The following is a 21,712-nucleotide window of genomic DNA, read 5'->3' on the forward strand; positions in this document are numbered from 1 at the left end:
AATATTTGTAACACGTATTATGTTTACTGAAATGACATTAAGTACTAATATCAGAGAAACAGATTTTATAATGAAAACTTTATCACTTTACGAGTCATTGAACTATGAAAATGAGGTCAAGGTCAGGTAAACCCTAACAGACGGATACGTGCACCTTGCAAACATTCATGCATTCATTAAATGCAGTTAAACTTATTGCTTGCCTTAGAGTATTTGAGAAACGGACTTGATCACGAAAACTAACCTTGCCGATCATTGATTCGTGATATGAGGTCAAGGTTATGTGAACGCTTAAAAGAACAGCCATATCTCAAATATAGTTATCCTTTTACTCATGATAAACGAACTTATCTCTTGACACAAAGAAAAAAGTATTTTAAGCAGTCATTTAACATGACCAAGGACCAGGGCCAATCAGTTGGAAACTTCGCACAAGGTATGAAGCATCCAGGCTGCATTAGGGAAAATAAAAACGAGAGAAGACAAATTATGTCAAAACGTATTTTGGTCTATATTTGACTTTGTAGTATCGTGTTTGTACGAATGTGTGTATAATTTGTTTAAACATGTAAAGCGCGTAGAGTAATTGTAATGTTATATAATGCGCTTTATTAAAAAATGTCTTGTAATAAAAATTAACTAACAATTCAGTAGTTGTCGTTTGTCGATATGGTTCATGAATGTTTCTCGGTTTTTTTTTTATACTTATTTTACTGTTGATTTTCCCGTTTGTACGGTTTTACAATAGTCATTTTTGAGCCCTTTATAGCTTGCTGTTCGGTGTAAGACCGTACTTTGAACTTTAACGTTTTACTTTTACAAATTGTGACTTGGATGGAGAGTTGTCACGTTGGCACTCACACCACATCTTTTTATATCAATATACTCACGATTCCGTCTTTTTTTTTTAAACCAAGCTTATTTTAGCCTACCTCAGTTGGAGGTAAAATTAAACATTGCTGTGTATAAACAGATTAAGCATCAATTGAAGCTGTGGCCAAAGGAAGATAACTCCAATTTTAAAGATTACTTTAACAATGACATTGATATTTTTAAAACAGATATTAAATTCCTGCACCTTGAACAAGCTACGTAATTTTCATTATAAACTATAACATCCTTTTGTAACTATATGAGCATGTATTGCATTGTTAAATTTCTTCGTGGATAAGATGTTTAGACTGAAATGATTAATGCACTATATGTTGTGTATCTCAAAAATAGTGATCAACCTTCAAGTCAGTACCATAGAGATTTGATTGCATTTCATGAGTGTATGTGTGTTTTTGAGAACAGAGTTGGCCTTTCAACATCATACCCGAGTTGGTTGTAAAAGCACTGCCCTGAACTTCACCCCAGCAAAGGGATATCATAAAAATTCTTTGGTGCTGATTGGATGCATGTTGAAGAAATATGAAAACCAGAAAAATGTATAAAATAAAGTCTAATAAATGCTGCTCTGTCCTTCATTAATTTGGTGACCTCAAAACATAGGCGGATCCAGGGGAGCTCATTGGTCCCCCTTTTGTGGGAAAAATTTGGTTGATTATATAGCGAATCACTAAAGCATGACTGGAACGCCACCCCCACCTTTTAGGTCAGTCAGAGGGACCCCCTTATGAAAAGTTCGGGATCCACAACTGCCTCAAAATCACCAGGGTCCTTCTCTTACCTCTACGAAAGAATTGTTTCAGGTCTCAAAAAAATATCACACAGTAAGAAAACTTGTCCAAAATATCCATTCTATTTATTGGCAAAATGACCATGACAATTGACATCTATAGGGTTTTGTTCTTTCATATGAACCTATTGTCAAGTTTGGACACAAGACTTGAAATGTCACCAAGAAACCATATATTTGCCAAAAGTTCTACCTGCATTCTCAACCAGATTGGTAAATCTTTGATCCAGGGCTGAAAACATGCATAAGTAACTTCATTTTCACTGGTGACCTTGACCCTTAAACTTCCGACATAATAATCAGAAGTATTGTTCTTTCCAAGGTGCAATTTTAACTTAGTTTGGTAAATGTTGTACATACATCAAGACATTACATATATTCTGAACTGTTGCCCATATTTTAGTCTGAATTGTTGTGTGACCTTTGACACAGTAATCTTAAGGTTAATTGACTCTTTTTTATCAATCAAGCATTGACAGATATTGTTTGTGCAACTGGCATACAAGTGAGAGGTTTAATTAGCTATAAAACCAGGTTTAATCCACCATTTTCTACACAAAAACATGCCTGTACCAAGTCTGGAATATGACAATCGCTATCCATTCGTTTCAATGTGTTTTGCCTTTTGATTAGGGACTTTAGATTTTGAATTTTCCTTGGAGTTCATGTATTTATTATTTTACTTTTTATGACCTGGACAGCATTTATAATAAAATAATTTGAAACTGCAAAAATTTTAAGACAAAAAGTACAACCTCATTTGCTTGAATGACTAAAAAAACAGTATTCAAGATATCCATGGTCCATCTTTAGATCTTTAGGTTGGTACTTAAATATTTGTCCTTTTGGTCATATCAAAGTCTGTTATGAAAAGGGCCTTTCAGATTAATAATCAGGACAGAATTTCAATGCAGGAAAAGACGAATGACATCTCAAGATTTCATAAAACTTAACAGATGAACGCAACATGATATACCAAATACTTCAACAATGAGGTCATAATGAATCATCATATCTCTCCAACTCTCACTGGTATTCTGAAGGCAATAACAAGAAATAAATCAAAATCTGTTTCATGTTGCATTTATTTTTTTTGTTTTTTCATATAATTCAACATGTTTTACATTATAATAAAAATTTCATTTGATAAAATGCTGACTTTATGTGTATGGTTATGTACAATAAAACAGAGCATGCACCATTTCATGCCAAAAATAATTCCTTTTCATGCTGCCTGAAGTTGTACAATGGTGTTCTCAATACTAAAATACTTTATACTTCCCATTGATAGCTGTTATTAAGAAGAGTCAAGTATTTAAACTTGTTCAGTAGCCATTTTTATTTTCCTAAGAGATGCTTGGTATTCAGATCTTGTGTAATAGATTCGATACTAGATGTTTTAAGTACTGTAAGTGACTGAGGTCTTAGCATACATAAAAAGACTGGAATACTTTGTACTGCTATTAATGATACAATCCCAATATGGGGAAAATTAATGCCATCCTGTATTATTGTGATATTCAGAACTAATTTAAATCAAATACTGATATTTGTAAGTACTAAGGGGCTTCAAATCAATATATTTTATATAATGAACAAATTCAGTACTAGGTTAAGCTCATATAAATCAGTGCTGGTGGTCGGAACTGTCAAAAAGAAACCCCATTACAGATAGAGTAAATGAAATGTCAAAGATAGATTAAGTTCTTTTGGAAATACCCCAGTTAGTTTGACCTTGATATTAGATGGCAGGAATACAAAACTAAATATTGATGATTTGATAGTGTTTTTTTTTAACATGATAATTTTGTTAAACCTATAATTTGACTCAATATATAATACAGGAATATTCTCTGGTTGACTTTCAAATGAAATTGCTTCAGAATTTACTTCACATTAAACCTTATTTCCCTCCTCTCTTTAAATGTTTGTCTTGAATTGGTAAGTGTTTTGTATATCATTAACTTAAATGGAGTACAGAAAATTTCACAACCTTTCATATCTCATGCTATCAATCGACCTTAACTAAGAAATTGCTCAACTTGATCTAAAACCTTTAACCAGAAGTTTACAATCTAGCAGTGGTATGACTGTGTACAATAAACAAGATTCAACCCTTAATCAAACAATTAAAACTGATTAAAATATTGATGTTTATGGTTATCACAAGTAAATGTCCCCAATAATCACATTTATGCCATTACCCTTTCAATGTGTTGGAGTATTATTGTGATCTCAAGTTATTTTCCCTGTAGCTTACCATTCTTTTAATAGTTACATGTAATAACCAGGTGCCACGCAGGACGCAGCTTTATATGACAGCAGGGGTCGAACCATGAACAGTTGGGGCAAGTATGGACACAACATTCAAGCTTGATACAGCTCTGAGTTTGGATTGTGATAAAATTTTTGACATAATTTGAGTTTCTGACACAAAACAAATGTCAAGATCTTACACATCTATTGGGCAATATTGTGCAATTAAAGATTTCTTCTTCAAACTTTTTTTGAAAATTGAAAACTACTACACCCCCTTTTTTTTTGCAATTAGTCCAAAACCTGACATTTCATTCTACATAATCTACAAATAGTGTAATGGAGGTAAATCCAAACATATCCAACATTGTATGTTAAATGTTTTTAAGTTACCTTCCTTACACTGCTTTTAAATTGTCTTAATTGTCCATTGACCAAAAAACCTAATTTTCCCTTTTTTTCGCCCCTAATTCCAAATCATTTTGAGCCATAACCCCCCAAAGTCAATACTAATCATCCCTTCATGGTATGGAAATTTGTGGTATAATTTCAGAGAGATTCACACACTTACACAAGTTATTGTTTGAAAACTAAAAAAAAATGCTTATTTCTGGCCTGTAATTCCTAAACCTTTGGGACCATAACCCCCAAAATGAATCCAAACCCTTTAAATATGGTATTAAACATTGTGGTAAAATTTCAGAGCAATTGAAATACTTTTACACAAGTTGATATACTGAAAGTAGAAAAATACTTGTTTTGGGCCCCTTTTTCCAAAACGGTTTGGACCATTATCCCCAAAATCAATCCCAACCTTCCTTTTGAGGTATTGAACCTTTTTATAAAATTTCATAGAGATCCATTCATTTAAACTAAAGTTATTGTTGGGACACTAAACGTGTCTTTCAGACGACGACGCAGACAACATCATACCATTATATGAACGCACAAAAATTTTGCGGTCGTATAAAAAGTCAATTCAACAATCAAATGACAAAAATATCTTCATGATTTAATACCTTCTAGCTCTGCAACAACTTTCATAGAAAAATAACCTCACATAAAACTGAAGCAAATCTTTGCTGCTTCATTTCACTATCCTTTTGATAAAGTCAAGTTTAAAATTAAAATAAATTTTCTTTAGCTGAAAAATTATATTGAGACACAAAAAGTGAATTATCCATGTGTAACTGAATATTTGCCAGTCGAAAAGTTTACTAGATGATTAATGATATTAAGAACTAAAGGTAAGATCAATTTCCCATTAAAGGTCTTAACTTTCAATACAATTCTCATTTCATAGTTTTAATTTGTACATTGTGCTAATTGCTTCCAGATGGTTAAAATACAATTTTTTTCAACTATTGAAAAATTTCTATCTAAATATAAATAGGAAAGACATTCAATCAAATATAAGTGTCAATGAGTGAAAAGCTTTGTATTTCAGATGCAAGTTAATTAATTATAAGTGCCTGTCAATGCCTCATCTTATATATAATTTTTAAATCCTTGAAATATTTCCATCTTAGTAGAAGTGTCACAACAATGAATAGCGTTGAACAGTATTTTGATTGCATGTAGTTGTAAAATTGTATACTTTTCAGACTCTTCAATACTAAAATCCTATGTATATTACTTCCAACTTCTCAAAATTAATTCTGCAGGAAAAGGGAAAGTTGGCAATGACCTTTTTTTTTTTATAAAACATGGAAACATATATTGACAATAGAATGAAATACAACACACCCAAAACATTCACAGACAATCAAACAGTATTATCTCAGTAATCAATACATTGAAGTGTGTCTACAGATCATGATGAAAAACATCAGTATATACATGTATTTATATAGTTGAACACCTGTTTTCATTCAGATTGCTACAATTATCTCCCTAAAAAAGAGTTCTGCATCATTTTTCTCTTGGTATCTACACAAGTTCACAACCAGTAGAGTTGCTAGAATTATTTTTGTTCTTTATTTTGTGTCTAATTTTAGTTAATTTTAGTCTAATCAGTTTTGAACAGGGATATATATATATATATATTTCGGTTTTTTAAATTAACTTTCATGTAGAAGATGACATATAATACTATCTTTAATGGTCAAAAAATACTTTTAAGAGTGACTCTGTCATATACATTTTACAAACAATATCAGCATTTGAACAAAAATACTTTATAAATTTTATGTTAAAAAATATAACATGCACAAACAAAAAGACAATTTTTCAGATCTATGAAGGAATTTTCCTATGTTTGACAAATTCTATTCTTCAATGGTTCAAATATGCCATTTCAGAATAAAGATCAAAATAGGGCCATTTTAAGCATTTTATTACAGTATTAACCAAATAATGATTAATAACTTTAAGAAGTCTTCCTCATTTATTCATGTTCAGCACATAAATTGAATTATTTTGGTTTTACTCTCATTTCAGACCAAAAGTACATGTCAAATTTTTCCTATTAAATGTTACTCAACCGTAACAATACATTACTTAATGTGTGCTTTGTACATATAAATGAAACATGACTTACAGAAATACTTAAATGCTAATAATTGTACAAATGCAATGACAAGTTTAGAGTTCAATATAAAGAATTAATTCATGGTAGCAATTTTGGCATAATGTGAAATAAGAGAACTCTTAAAAAGGACGGATATCAACTGAATGATATAATAAATAAATACATAAATAATTACAGCGAGAGGGCGATACTAATCACTTATCATTATTTACCCATATTAAAAGGGGAAGATATTTTTGATTTTCAAATCTATTCTTTTCAATTCATTCTTATTCTATTATCACTTGAAAAAAAAAGTGGTACACTAGTTTCATGGGCAGTATTGAGTTAACAACCTCATAATCTAGTTACCGGAGAGTAATATGATAATGAAAGTATTGAGATCAGATATTTAACTTCATTCTGATAAAACATGACATGATGATCCCAGCCGTTTACCCATCAAGGGTCAGACGTCACTTCAAAGGCAGTCCTTTATTGGCACAAACCACAGCCATCATTCGGGGGCTTTTCTCTGGACCCTTAAATCACAGGTAATCTAGCACCATTCTCAGAGACACAGTCTCGGCTAGCTAAGTCGTAGAAGTCTTTCTATCACTATGTTATATCACTACGTTGCCAGTCGTGGACGTTTAGCTGTGGGGGTTTCTGAATCCTCTTCTTCTTCGTCAGAGTCTTCATCGGGGTAGTCCACTAGTCCCACTAAACCAGCCTGTTAACATCAAATAAACAAATTTTAAAACAATCAGATGAGATATTAAGGCGGGCTCATATAAATAATAACATTAACAATTTTAGTGACTTTGTTACATTTCAGAATTATATAGGGTTTGTTCATAGTATTTAAATATTGATGTAGTGCTGAAATTGTCTTTCATGTGTATGTATGAATGCATTGCAAGTAATCAATACAATTAATGATATCTCCTTAAAAAAAATGCTGAGAAGCTCACTGGGGAAGACCTTTCAATAAATATCTAGGTGATAAACACCAATAGAAAAACACTGTTTTTTTTTACCATGGCATATACATTCTACAATGTTCTATCTAGAAATAAAAACCTCAGTTCTTTTCTCACATATAATTCTAGCTGGCAATATAAACTAGTCTTTTATCATATATATATAAACAAGGATTAATTATATTGATTCCCGTTCGTTTTGTTTAAAAACCCTTTTTTGACACTTTTAATCTCTGAGCTTTGAATTAAATTTTAAACAAAACTTGCACATCTTTTGCATTTTCTGATACTGAATTGTTTTGAGTAATTTCGACTTCACCAGTTTGACATTTGAGGTTATTCTATTGGTTGTATATTTGTTTCAATGATTGTAACTCACCCTTTTGGCAGCTAATGCCTTTTCTGAAGGTGTAATTGGTGATGAGTTTGGAGTAGGACATGGTATAGTTGGACTACCAGTCGGTGATGTAGCAGGACTACCCACTGGACTTGTGTTTGGACTGTTGTTTCTGAGGTTAATGTTTATACATGTTGATCTGTTATTAAATAACCTTGGTGGTGATTCTCTCGACTGGTCTTTATTAACTGTAAAATATATATAAACATGCATTCTTTTGATGGATCTAAAAAGACTTAAGATATCTACTGGCACGACAAATCTATATCTACCAATCTTATTACAATACAGATCCAGCACCTAGGATTCCCTTACAAGGATCTGACAACATTCTGTAATACTTTCTGATCTGATAATAATTACATCAGCCAATGAAATTTCTACCTTCAAATTTTTGAAGGTATGTATTGTTCCAACCAAATCAGAGGATCCTAAAAAATCTTTAAAACAGAAATAAAAGCAGAGTGTTGTCAGATCCTTGTAATCAAAGCATGGCCAGGATCTGTATTATAATCAGATAGTATAGCATTAACACTTTGAAAATTTAAAATTGTCATGAAAAAGGGTGGAGGTTGGACAACTGACCCTAATTTTTTTATAAATAGAAAATCAATGCATTTTATGGTTGTAGGAGGAAGAAACTCAAAATAAAAATGTGTTATTTTTCTTATATATATAACGCATAAGTAGAAAGTCGTGCACACGGTAATTTTTTAAAATTTTAATTAACCTGCAATATTTTTGAGGGTTGGAACAATTTGCAGAACCCTTCCAAATCGAATGCGCAAAAAGTGTACTTTTTCATGTTGCAGCGTACATTCCAGTTTAAGTGTTTCAAGAACATTGGAAATTCAAATAAGTTTTTAGTAACTGTCAATTTGTGTTACATGTTTCTATGTCTATAACGAACAGATTCTTCTGTTGTCCGCATTTACTGAAACTTTCAACTATCATACCAAAAACTCACTGAAGGTTATTTTCAATCAACTTATTGAATATGTAAGTTGTGGTATGCCGAGACAAAATATATATACTTGTTTCATCAGCCAAAAAATAATATATAAGGAAGTTAGGTAGGTAAAATTATTTTATCTTAAAAAAAATATTCTGGACTTCTAACCACTTATAACTTATATTAGGTGATAGTGACATTACCTTTTCTACTGCCTATATATCTGTTTATATGGTCAAAATCTGCATCTAAGCTAGATCTTAATACATCAGAAACAGGGACCATGGAATCTAAGTCCTCTGTTTCATCGTCTTCATCAAACCACATTTCTTCTTCTTCTTCTAGTGTCCTAGCATCTCGTCGATATCGATGATTCCGTAACACTGATGTACTAAAGATAAACATAATGTTAAGTCAGCAAGTACTAAAATCACAATTCAATAATACCAATATTATCAATTGGAGTTTTTGTTAATTAACCTAGCCATTTTGATGTTCAGACCTTGCTTAATATGCATATAATATCACTGAATGTTAAGCAATCAATCACCAACTGATCCCCGATATTTCACTGTACAGCTGTCAATAAGGAGAAATTATGGCTTTGTATCTGTATTTCTTTTTATAAATCTATGGTTTTGAGCATTATATACACCAAAATATCCAGAACCCTTAATACCATAGATTTATTATAGATACAAAGCCATAATTTCTCCATAATGAAGGCCGTTCAGTGGCCTATAATTGCTTACTTAAGACTTCAATTGAACTCTGGTGGATAGTTGTCTCATTGGCAATTATACAACATCTCCTCGTTTTAATACATAGCCATAATACACGTTCATGATAGTACAAGTTAGTTACTGTAACTTCATAAATTATTGCATGCATTTACTGAAGATTGAACAAAAATGCGAGATTAATTATTTGGGATTTTAGGAAAAGCTATATATACTCAGAATGTGAGTTCTCATCATTGAGATACTCAACCAGTCACATTAGTATTCGCATTCATATAAACCTCGCAATAATTTCTGAATTTACAGTATACTAGATCTCTGTATGACCCATCTAAGCAAGGATACCTAGGATTTTAACTTGGGAAGTGTTATGCATGTCAGCGGGAATCATTTTTTACTACTATTTCTTTCAACCCAAGTTTAAATCATTCTAGGCTTAAATTTTTCATACTAAAATTCCTGACTTTAATTTCAACCAGTTTTTTTTTTTATTATCTTCTTCAACAACTTTGAGGTATTTTTGGAGAAAAAGATTGGCTTATGGCTTTGCCCAATTCCCAATACCTTGAACATTACAATTAAATGACAGGCACTTTTTAAAAATCTCTTTTCTAATATTGTTTTATCAACATACCTTTCAAATAATTTGTCCTTGAGGCCGTCTTGCTGTTGTTCGTATCTCATCTTGAGGGAATTAAATGTACTAACATAATTTACACTCTCTAATTCTTTCATGTGTGTTTCTACTATGTGAGCACAGAGAGACTTGATATCCTCCTGAAAAACAAATATGTACAGTTAACATCAACAATTTGTCTAAACATATTTTATTGTCTAAATAAACTATAGGATTGGATGCAAGTTATAACTAATTGTTTTGAAAATTTTTCTAAAAACAAGATTCTAAAATATCTAACTTGCTGAACACTTTCATAGTATGACATGGGCTTTGCTCATTGTTGAAGGCTGTGCAGTGACCTATAGTTGTTAATTTCTGTGTCATTAGGTCTCTTGTGAAGAGTTGTCTCATTGACAATCATACCACATCTTCTTTTTGATATGAATACATAAACGTTCTTTAATATTTGAACTGTGGTTTAAAACTATAACCAAAAGAGGTTCTCGTCATCCCTGGAAAAAAATTCAGTCATTTATAATACTATAAGCCAAATTTTGCAATTAGTAAAATCAAGCAAAAAGTCGTCCATAAATTCAAGTAAATCCATAAAAAATTCTTGTATGCAATAAAATGACCACTTCTTTGCCGATATTACTATTTCATTAAAAATGTCTTACCATTTTAATGAATTCAAATAATTCAATGATTGCAGAGTTAAAGAGATTATATCTTGTGCCATTTTCTATAAAAGCTTCTACGATTGGTTTAAATAAACTTCCTTTGATGATATATCTGTAGTAAAAATCGTCTTTAATTCCAACAATTTTACGCATAAATCTTAATGCACCTGAAAAAAAAAAAGGTCACTTTTAACTATGTTTTTCAAAAGGTCTATGAAAAATTAGCTTTTAATTCGTGATCAAAATGCATATAAAGAACTAAGGGCTGTTCCAGAAAATACTATGTCCCCCCCAGGGAAGGCAATTTTTTAAAATATTATGTGGGTGGTTGTATTTGAAATACCAAAATGCAAAGGGAGTGCTGTTCTAATTAAATTTTATTTCTGTGGGTGGTGGGGGTTAAAAAAAAGTGCCGTCCCTGGGGGGGACATAGTATTTTCTGGAATAGCCCTAATCTGCTTTCAACATCTTTATATATAGTTTTTTTTTTTTTAATTTTCTTTATTGTGACTGTTCATTAATTCATTGCATCCTTTTTCCTACTTCCATGATCTATATATATAACACAATTCCAGCAAACCTTGTGGCCTTAAAAACCATCTACAAATACTTTTCTATGATAGATGGGTGTTAAAAAAACAAATCTTATATACCCATAATATTTGATATGGGTGAAGATGTGTCTAATTCAATGCATTCAAAAACCAGTTAATTATCAGGTGTATACAAATAAATAAATACATCTATTTTTACTTTGACAAGGTCAGAAACCTGTGCTGCGACTTCAACAACAAAAGAACTATTCTTAATTAATGTATTACTTACATAATGCCAGAAACCTGTGACGTGACTTTAACAACAGTAAAACTCTTCTTAATAAATCTTTACTAATAATGTAGTTTTTGATGTGGAATGTATGGTGCTCTATACAAAATGTTAACAGCTCTAAGATCAAGGATTGTAGCTGTGCTGACTGGAAGTCATCTACAAAATAACATTTATAATATTTTTAATATTTTTAATCTTACAGATAGAAATATCTGCAAAGTGCAAATTAAAAAAGTTAAGTTTTCATTTAAAACATTTTTTTTTAAATTAGTCACAGGTTAGTTGGTTAAATGGTTTAGTTTTGTAAACTTAATTTCCAACAGCCAAAGACTTAATTTTCAGAATTATATTTCGATTTTGATAGTTTTGAACACATATTAAACAGGAATATAAACACAACAGAGGTTTATTCCTCAACTACTGTTTTTAAGGTCAAGCACTATTTATTGAGCATTTCTCACTACATCTGAAATTTTTTCCATATTTTTGAGATAACAAGTCAAATACATTAGAAATTACAGAAAAATCGTCTAGTTGGAATTTTGGTTGGTATAAAAAGCTTAACTGCAATATGATTGGCAGGGTTACAAGATCTATCATCACATACACAATTTACTCACCTTTACTCAAGCGTCCCTCAGATGTGTTGGCATATAATGGTGCCGTTAACACATGCATGCTGTGTTTGTAGAAGAACACTAAGAATTCAGACTTCTCAGTTTTCTGTAAATAAACAAGAACACTAGTAAAACTCTTTGTGTTTGTCTGTAAATCGCAAGCTTATTCTTACAGACAAAACAAACAAATAGGAGTTGGACATATTGTATTGACACGTGTATATTGTTGATGCCATATGATAATAAGCAGATGTCAAGACATGTTCTATTGGACACTATTCCAATAACTGACTAGTATAATTATATTTGGACTAGTAAGTATGTACAAAACTTTGAATAAGCACATAAGAAAAATGACAGAATACTGGTCTTCAGACTAGTTGTTGCAAAAGATTTGGAGCAAGACTTATTTTTAGCATGTCAATGGGTTGATTCTAAAATTTTAAAGAATCACAGCATTTTATGATCCATGATGACTCCATTCATGTTTCTTTTCAAAAATGGATCATAGACTCAAACAGTCGGGTTGCACAGAACTGTTCTTAAACCATGAAAAATGGCCTATAATGAAGATGCATAAAAATATGAAAATATGGATAAACAACTTCATAAAGGGAAGAATTGCACAACTTCAATAGGTGTGCAATCGTTCATGCAACCCAAACAAAAACACACATCTAGATAATCATATGTAATCAATGTAAATAAACACCCAGATTGTCATAAACCCTTTCAATGCAAGACAAACATGTAGTAGTTTTCAATTACAACAAAGAAACCTAATGACTGGCTTGACTGCAGGCTCTTGAATGAAAAAACATTATTCTGCTTTGAATTAGCTGTCAGAGGTACAATTAAGTATAATTTACCATTTGACATTTTGTTCACATATAAAATGGTTCATGTTTATTCTTGTTGTTTTGACAGCCATGTTTTTTCTAATAGTTTTGATAGCCATGATTATTGGCAATTATGATTATCATTTAAACCTGTATTAATTGGTTCAAATTTGGTTCACTGGTTGGCACATTTTTAAAAGCAGTTAAAACAAGATTTTATTACTTGCAACACAAATCACTTTTGTATTAGTTAAGTAAGTTGACTTTTTTTTCAGTAAATGTGGATGATAAGCAATGAGGAATGAAATTATCAAATTCATTCAGATTAATCAGAAATAAACTTTTCCCCTTTTAAATCAGAATTTAATTTCATTTTGCGTAACATGACAAAACTGTGGTTTAATTCATTTTTATGAAGATATCAATTCTTATTTGAAGAAAAAAATGCTGTTTCCAGGTGTTCTAAATTTCTTTGTTTTGTTCATTTTCTCAAATCAAAAGTAAATAAAAATGTGTGTTTCCTTCAGTAATCAAACTCCTGGAATTCTTAAACCCCTAACAGAGAAATTGGTATCTGAGTATCATCCCACATGTACAAATAAATCAATAATATAGGAAAGTTACGATGATATTATATGATACTGTAAGAACTTTTCTGATGATGTGACACAAACTATTTTAGTGACAAGAATGTTTCTAGAATAACTGACCAGATGCCTTAAATATATACTAAAAACAAATTAGGATTTTGTCTGGATATTCAAGAAACTTTTAACTGTAAAACAATTCAAATTTATGGACATTTTCGAGTGGAAACACTCAATTAAGACTGGCTATAAAATGAATCAGGCTTTCATAAAAAAAACAACTATGCAAATTTACAAAATACAAGAATTTTATACATTGTATCCTTTACTTGGAACAGATATGATTAAATCAGCCCTTGTTTACCATTTAGTCTATGCCAATAGCAACAAAGTTCAAGGCAATTCATAAATATAAAATTTCAGGCTTGCTGGGATATATCTTTAGTCTAACCTACATGAATACTTTACTCCAAGTAGATAAAAAGATGCTTTTCACCTAGCTTTGTTCAGTTATTCTAGAATGACTTAGAATGAAGACAAACATACATTGAAGTAGTAAGCATTTAGGCTTACATTTGATGTAGCTATCATGTTTTCTGGGTCTATCAGTAGTTTGAGAACACCCATCAACTGTAATGCACCTCCCAGCTCTACAACATAAAACAGAACAAATTAAAACAACATGTGCAATTCTGGAAATTGACAAAATACTTAAAAACTTCACTGAAAGAAATTTTAAATCAGAAAGTACAAAGACTACATGTATCAAATTTACAGGTAAAGCTACTTTGAACATTGTTTTTGTTACATTTCACCCCACTTCAAACTTCTGATACCAATGCAATTTTGTATAATGGAAATAAATCCCCTGTATTGTTAACCTTTGAATTTCAATTTTATTGGGTAAATTGGATAATGAGTTTTTATACACTGGTCTCTGATTTATGGTTTCCCAGAAAATTCAGATTTTTTTCAGAATTTTAAATTCAGATTTACTCATGACAAAATCACATTATCATTGATTAGAAAATATAAGGGATAAGATAATATGAACTCTTTTTAATTACATGCAACATTCAGTTTTAGTTTTCTTATTACTGTATTATTATCGCACTTCCATCAGGCTATTTTGATATAGACAGTTTTGGATGTCCTATCTGATTCTTGTAGTTTTGATTCCCTCAAATGTTTGTACAATTTAGCATTCCAAAGTTTGGTTACAAGTACACAGTTCAAACAACTTTTGATTTCACTGACTAAAACATTGATTACCAACAGAACTGGACACTAGATACCCCTAGGCAACAATGATTTGTAGTGTTAACTTACCTGGATCTGGATCATTAATCATCTGATCTATCACCAGATTAACCAGTAAATCATCCTACAATACAAAACAAATACATTTAATCTAAGATCCCTTAAAAGACAACTTTATTTTTATGAAATCACTATTATCATACGCATTCTATTAAGTTCAAATCAACCTAAAAAAAAATCTATATAGGCAGTAAACAAAAATGCTTTCAATTCAAAGGGAGGAAACAATTTTGGAATATTCAAATATTTATGATATTACTTTTGTTATCCTATTAAAATGTGCCACTGTGTAACAGAAGCATAACATTCAAACTCTAATGGTCTTCTTTTTAAATTGACCCTGTGCAAAAGAAGCCTGTCACTAAGACTTGTATAGTCCTGTTTGTAACTGAGTTAAACTGAACCTTTATAAAGTGAGTTTGTCAAACTTAAATCGTTCTGTGTTATAGGCTACCCTTTATATGAGAATTCTGTCACTCAAACTTGCATCATCCTGTATATAACTGACACTTTATAAAGGAAGTTTGTCAAACTTAAATAGTTATTTTTTTATATGCTACTCTAACTTGAAATTACAAGGTTTTTATGCCAGCTTTATATGTGGAGCCTGTCATTCAAACTTACATCATCCTGTTTCTGGCCTTCCTTCATAATGAATTCTCTGACAGTAGATGGGCTGAACTCAACAATGTATGAAAATATGTCTATTGCAGCTGATTTAATTTGTGGATCATCCAGTCCCTTAAATTAAAAGAAATATACATATTATTACTTATCGCATCTGACAAGTTACTTAATATTATAGAAATTTATTACATCTCTCTTTATGTATAAATATTATAATTTCTTTCTACAGCAACTGAAAAATTGACCAAAACAAAAACTTTTTATCTTTCCACAGAGCAATGATTTCATGGTATGATGGTGATTGAGTGTTTTTTTTCAAATGTATAATGATAAAAATATTTAAATCAAATATGAATATGAGACCAGCTCTCATTTCATGAACTTTATTTTACTTGAATACTAAACATTGTTAAACCATGATATCTTTCAGACATTCAAGTGCTCACACACCTATCATTTTTTTTCAAAATGTAGATGCATACTACATAATTTATACAGATACTTACTAATATGACTTCTATAGCTGATAAAACACCAAAAGATGACAATGTCTGAAATGAATAGAAACAAAAAATGACAACAATAAATTTTTCCCTTGCAGCTCACCATGAAATATTATCAAACAAGAATGTGTCCCAAGTACATGGATGCCCCGTCTGCACTATCATTTTCTATGTTCAGTGAACCGTGAAAATTGGGTAAAATCTCTAATTTCGCATTAAAATTAGAAAGATCATATCATAGGGAACATGTGTACCAAGTTTCAAGTTGATTGGACCTCAACTTCATCAAAAACTACCTTGACCAAAAACTTTAACCTAAAGCAGGACAGACGAACGAATGGATGAACTAACAGACGGACGGACGCACAGACCAGAAAACATAATCCCCATTAATGGTGCATAAAAACATTTATCAAACAATAATCAACTTCTGGTCAAAACTTACACAATCAAAAAGAAGAATGGTTTTATTGGTATTCTTTCTACAATTTCTTTGTTTTTGTCATATGTTTGTTTCCTTATTTAAACATGTTAAATGTTTGTAATTAACAGCTTTATCCTCATTGGAAATCATAATGTAATTAATATTTTTATGTTCAAAAAATGTCTTTCGTCTGTGCAAGGAAGTCTTTCTACAGAACAAGGGTACATGTGACGAAATAAATAGATGTCTTTTTTTGTTTTTGTTGTGTTGTTGGATTGCATTGACAATTGTTAGAAACTGTATTATATCATGATTTTAGTGTACTTTATTTTAATGGTTCTGAATAATTCTGCAAAACAAAACTCTCAGTAAGGACTTTTTTAATAGTAAATGCTGTTGATTGCGGGTGATTTCTAAAAAAATCTCCTCTGAATTTATGATTTAATATTAGATGTTATATGCTAGGCTCGTCAATTGGAATCAAAGATTTTACAGTGATTCACTCTACAAACTCAACACCAGCAAGAGATTGTATTAACTGAATCACATTGTGAACACTGTACCTTGAAAAATGATTCTCTGCTATCTTGTTGCAGTGTTTGTGAAAATGTACAGAATTCTTTCAAAAATAGCACTAAATCCCGTCTGACAGCTTCCTCTGTGTCGTCACTTGTCAACTGTGTAAACAGTGATGATAAAAACTTCTCATCTTCCTACAAAATCAGACAAAAGATATAAATAAATCTATACCATTTCAATGATCTTAGTCTACAAAATACAATCATAATTTCATAACAATTCATTACTTGTACTCGTAAGCATGGAAGGTTGATGATATTCCTTTTATCAAAAAATAAAAGTATCAGCAAAAACATAAAAGGTGTCAGACAGATAAAAAAAATGCTCACAAATTACAACTCATCGCTGTGAAGCCAAAAGGTGCTGAAGAAATAAGAAGTAGTTGCTTAGGAAAATATCACCAAAATAATGCGAGTGTGATAGTCCCAACTATTAGAGGAAATACCATAGATGATTCTCCATATTCCCCTTCATAAGAATCCTTACATGTAATAACATTTTGAAATAATACCACAGGGTTTGAAATAAGCAATGGCCCACTTACAGATGTCACCTAATATTTGATGTGAGCTACTAAACTTTCTATTATTCTTGTACAATGTATAGAACTATATATAATGGCTACCATATTTAAGCTGTGGGCTACCATGCCAAATTCTAACGTCAATGCACTCACTAACCTGTATCATACTGACAATCTCTACTTTGTTAAAGAATATAAATGACGTTAATGAAGATAAATGATTCTCCTCGAACACAGAGGGCGTTGGTAAGATGACGTCCTGTATGTACTGTACACGATATGTCTGGTGGATCTTATTTAAAAGTTCCTTGTTTGTCATCGGCACAACTTGTTTAAACTTTGCCGTCTCCTTTAAATATGTTCTGTGTTGTGATGGTTGTGGCGATGATGGCTGATGTTCTAACACTCCTATCACATCGAATATTGTTTCCTCTGAGAACATGATCTCAAATAGTTCGTTTCTGTTCAATAAAAATATATTCTTAAATATTTCATACAAATGATGAAGTCCTTCCATGTTATCTAAATCCTCACACATGTGAAACAGATCCAGTAATTTTTTGATATAGCCACTGTTTTCAATAGCCATTGAGAGTTTTTCTTTGCGTATGGGTGTAGATTGAATAGATGACTCTGTAAATATGTTCCATATCTCCTCTAGTTTGCTTAGTTCACAGGGTGGTAACTCTATCTCCTGAGCAGCGTCTGGGGCGTCTTCTATAGTGCTGTCTTCCTGAAATTCTTCATCATGTTCACCATGGTCGATCAAACAATCTTGTGTAATGTCCACTGATGGATCTTTTCCTTGTACCTGAAAAATTTACAATCACATACATTACATAAATTATTTAATAAAAAAAAAATTGGAGATGCTTTATTAAAATTTAAGGTTTTTTTTCCTTCAGAATCAGAATTTTGATAAAATGTCCTTGTTTAAACTTCACAATTTTTTTAAGTTTAAAAAGGAGCATAACTCCAGAACAGTAAGGGCTCTGACACTGCCAGATTTGAACTCATTCTGAATATTGCGGTTCTTACTATTGTGTATGAGTTTCATAAAACTTGGATGAGAAAAACTTAAATTATTGTGATAACAAAAATGGGACCAAAAGACTGACAGAACGTCCAGGGTAACACTTAATGTCCCCATTGCCAATATTGTTTGCTTAACTTGCACTATTTTGAACTCGAACTTGTAATATAAGCTATCTACTCATTCTAAAACTGTATTGAGACATGTTTTACCTGGCAAATTTTCCTCCAAATCTCAAGGCAACCAGCTTGTTCCTGGAAACTTAATGCCAAGTCATAGTTAGCTGCTTCTGACCATACTATCAAGGTTTCCTAAAATGTATATAATATGTCAAGTGCTGTTAGTGTAAAACAACAATAACCTCACATGCTGTCAGTCACACATCCTACTAAGAAATTTCAAATTTTGTATATAAGATGTTATGGTCTTACTGAGTCTTAGCCACTTTAAACCAGCATGTATAACCTCTTTTTTGTCTAATTTTGTTTATCATGTTTTGTGTTTGACAAAAGAAAGAAATTGATGGCAATTTTGATCAACCTGTCACAAATTGTGCCATTACCTGTTGTTTCTGGTACATGGTATCAGGCTGAATCTTTGACTCCAAGAGAACAGTTCCTGTAATAAATAAAACAAATTCCATTGTTACTGCAAATATAAGTCTTGGGGCTTGAACAACATGTGCTTATTCAGGAGAATAAAATATAGCCTGTATTTATTTGTTTAAATACATTTGGAAAAAACAACCAACTTGGACTTGCTCTTGGTTATTAGGCCAAAAAAATATATGTGTGTCTGTTTAAGGTTACGTGCTTTAAAAAAAAATAGGGTAGGTATGTCGATATTTTCATTTTATTTTTTGTTACATGATTTTGAGTGCCGTTTCGTCTTGTCGTGGTCAGAGTTGATCATGGGCCTAGTTTACCCGTAATTTTATAATTGGATTATTTCCCTTTGTTTTTGATTGGGGAAAAAATTGTGCAAAATGTTTATTTCATCACGAGTCGCGAATTTCCTTAAAACAGCTATCATATTCATGATTATGAACATTGGGATGTATCAGGCAACACTATCTTCACTTTAAACATGAGTTCAGTTTATTTTTCACTTTACGACGGTAATAAAATAGCTTAGGGTCGGAACTCAAATTAGGGTCGGTCAGGGTAACCCTAAACAGACATATATTTTTTGGGGCCTAACATGTATATGAAATAGGGTTGTGAGGTTTAAACCCTTATCAATAATATTCAGGCTTTTCAAAAAATTGTCATACTTTTGTATTTCATCATACATGGCTGTCATATGCTGCAGGAAGCAAGTATGCATATAAATAGCAACAAATTATTTATGTCTTGTACACATGTACCTTTTTTGTTGTAATATTTTTCTGGATCAACAGAGAAAATTAAAAAAAAACTACCCTTTGCTAGCCTTTACAGAATTAATTAGACCAAAAATGTACACGGTCATATCATCCTTGTTTTATATAATGATATTTTAACTTTGTTTCATTGAATTTTTAAGTATGCTGATGAAACTGAATTTATGATTGAATCTAAAGGTCATTGACCCTTGTGGGGTCTCAAGAAATAAACTTGTATTGTTTAGGAATGGCAATGAATACAATTTTACAGTGATCAAATGATGAAGATTTAGAAACTAACCATCCGTCTCAGATCGCACTTGAAGTGACATTCCTTTCAATCTTTCAACAAAAATGGAGGACACATGCCCGGTGCCTTGATCATCCCACTGGCGTTCTTCGTTTAACATGTACAATTTCACCCGTCTACGAGTGCTTGTTGTGTCCGCCATTTCTGTATGCTATTATGTGTCGATTAAACTTATTGGTATAGTTTAATGTATGCTGAAATCCTTTGTACTATTAGATAATCCACACGAAGGCAATCTGGACCGCGTACTCACATCACCTGAAATTATCGATGAGCGAATTAGTATTGCATTTCAAAGATCGACAGTTCATTCAGAACTGTCCGAAAAATATTATTGCCAAATACCAATAAACTGATTATTTTAAAATATCATCTATTTTGTAAATTTACATTTGGTAAACATAATGTCGAGCAATCAATTGGTCCGCCATCTTGAATGTGTTTAGTCAAATTGGGGTTTCCAAAATTTGTTACACGGTTTTTCGTAATTTTTTTCAAAATCAATATCGGTATAGGATGCGATTTTATTTACCGGAATTTCTTTCTGCTATCAAATATACAAAAGGAAAAATATAAAAACTACATATCACCATATGACCTTCAACAATATAAAAAAACACATACCGTATTATCTATAGTATATTTTTATTACTAAATTTCTAAATTGAAACAAAAATGTATACGCTTTGAAATTTCATGTTTTTCATGCTATTTTGAGAACTAGTTTAGCTTATTTATTTGTCTGCTTTGCATGTGCTTATAATGATCTATAATCTAGTTTAGTGCTTTAATTGCTTGTGCTTGCTTTTATATATATGAACTTTGCTTATACTTATGCAATATACTGAGCTGTCTCTATATTGTCTATTGTGTGTGCTGTATATGTCCTATGTGTCTTAATATTGTATGTGTTGTTATTTAAGAATTGAATGCTGCTTTTTGTAAATTTATTGGGGTGTAAAAGCGTTGACCGAAGTACATTTTTTATGAAGCGCGGAAATATGCGCACGGTCAACGCTTTTACAACCCTATAAAGTTACAAAAAGAAGCATTCAATACTTATAATTACATTTTTTTAGCTAAGATCATGAAAACACGATTTTTATCAAGTTTTCATTTAATTCACCTGTGCACTTTTTTGTGGGACCTCGTGTCGTCATGAATGATAAATTTTATTGTCTAATGCAATTGTTTCAGGCATAGCACTTGATGTGCAGTTAGCCAATCAGAATAACGTATTATAATGAATCATACATCTAATGTAATTATTTAAATGTAAACGGTACCAATTTTACTGCACCATATTCGCATTTTGAAAATTATAATGCCTAGCTTTTCAGTG

The 21,712-nt window shown here is 31.4% G+C and overlaps 1 protein-coding gene and 1 long non-coding RNA gene across 3 annotated transcripts in view; both read right to left on the reverse strand.

Annotated features, from left to right (window-relative positions):
* LOC139515881 (uncharacterized) overlaps positions 1-21,712 on the reverse strand; it is a 112,546-nt gene that overhangs the window by 43,968 nt on the left and 46,866 nt on the right. The window lies entirely within an intron of this gene.
* Positions 2,749-20,855, reverse strand: LOC139515865 (serine/threonine-protein phosphatase 4 regulatory subunit 3A-like). Of its 2 annotated transcripts, none has more exons than XM_071305603.1 (17): positions 20,761-20,855; positions 20,362-20,628; positions 19,260-19,315; positions 18,910-19,008; positions 17,822-18,475; positions 17,126-17,275; positions 16,142-16,186; positions 15,633-15,749; positions 15,018-15,072; positions 14,262-14,338; positions 12,266-12,368; positions 11,643-11,801; positions 10,815-10,984; positions 10,153-10,295; positions 8,982-9,169; positions 7,809-8,014; positions 2,749-7,179 (listed from the first exon to the last, which is right to left on the reverse strand). In XM_071305603.1, exons 2-17 carry the CDS (start codon positions 20,510-20,512, stop codon positions 7,078-7,080), a joined length of 2,475 nt encoding a protein of 824 aa, XP_071161704.1. In that variant the 5' UTR covers positions 20,513-20,628; positions 20,761-20,855; the 3' UTR covers positions 2,749-7,077. The 2 variants fall into 2 exon arrangements, with proteins under 2 accessions (XP_071161704.1, XP_071161703.1); XM_071305602.1 differs by having other exon boundaries at positions 14,235-14,338.

Source organism: Mytilus edulis, chromosome 3 (genome assembly GCF_963676685.1).
Source record: "Mytilus edulis chromosome 3, xbMytEdul2.2, whole genome shotgun sequence".
Lineage (NCBI taxonomy): Eukaryota > Metazoa > Mollusca > Bivalvia > Mytilida > Mytilidae > Mytilus > Mytilus edulis.

What these genes read in the sequence shown, in the direction of transcription:
- LOC139515865 (XM_071305602.1), bottom strand. Translation starts at nt 20,512, where the DNA reads ATGGCGGACACAACAAGCACTCGTAGACGGGTGAAATTGTACATGTTA. An exon ending in TAAATGCTTACTACTTCAAT is followed by an intron (nt 12,369 to 14,234) that starts GTATGTTTGTCT and finishes GTTTATTTACAG; the next exon opens with AAAACTGAGAAGTCTGAATT. An exon ending in TCACAGGTTTCTGGCATTAT is followed by an intron (nt 10,985 to 11,642) that starts GTAAGTAATACA and finishes TTTTTTTTTCAG; the next exon opens with GTGCATTAAGATTTATGCGT.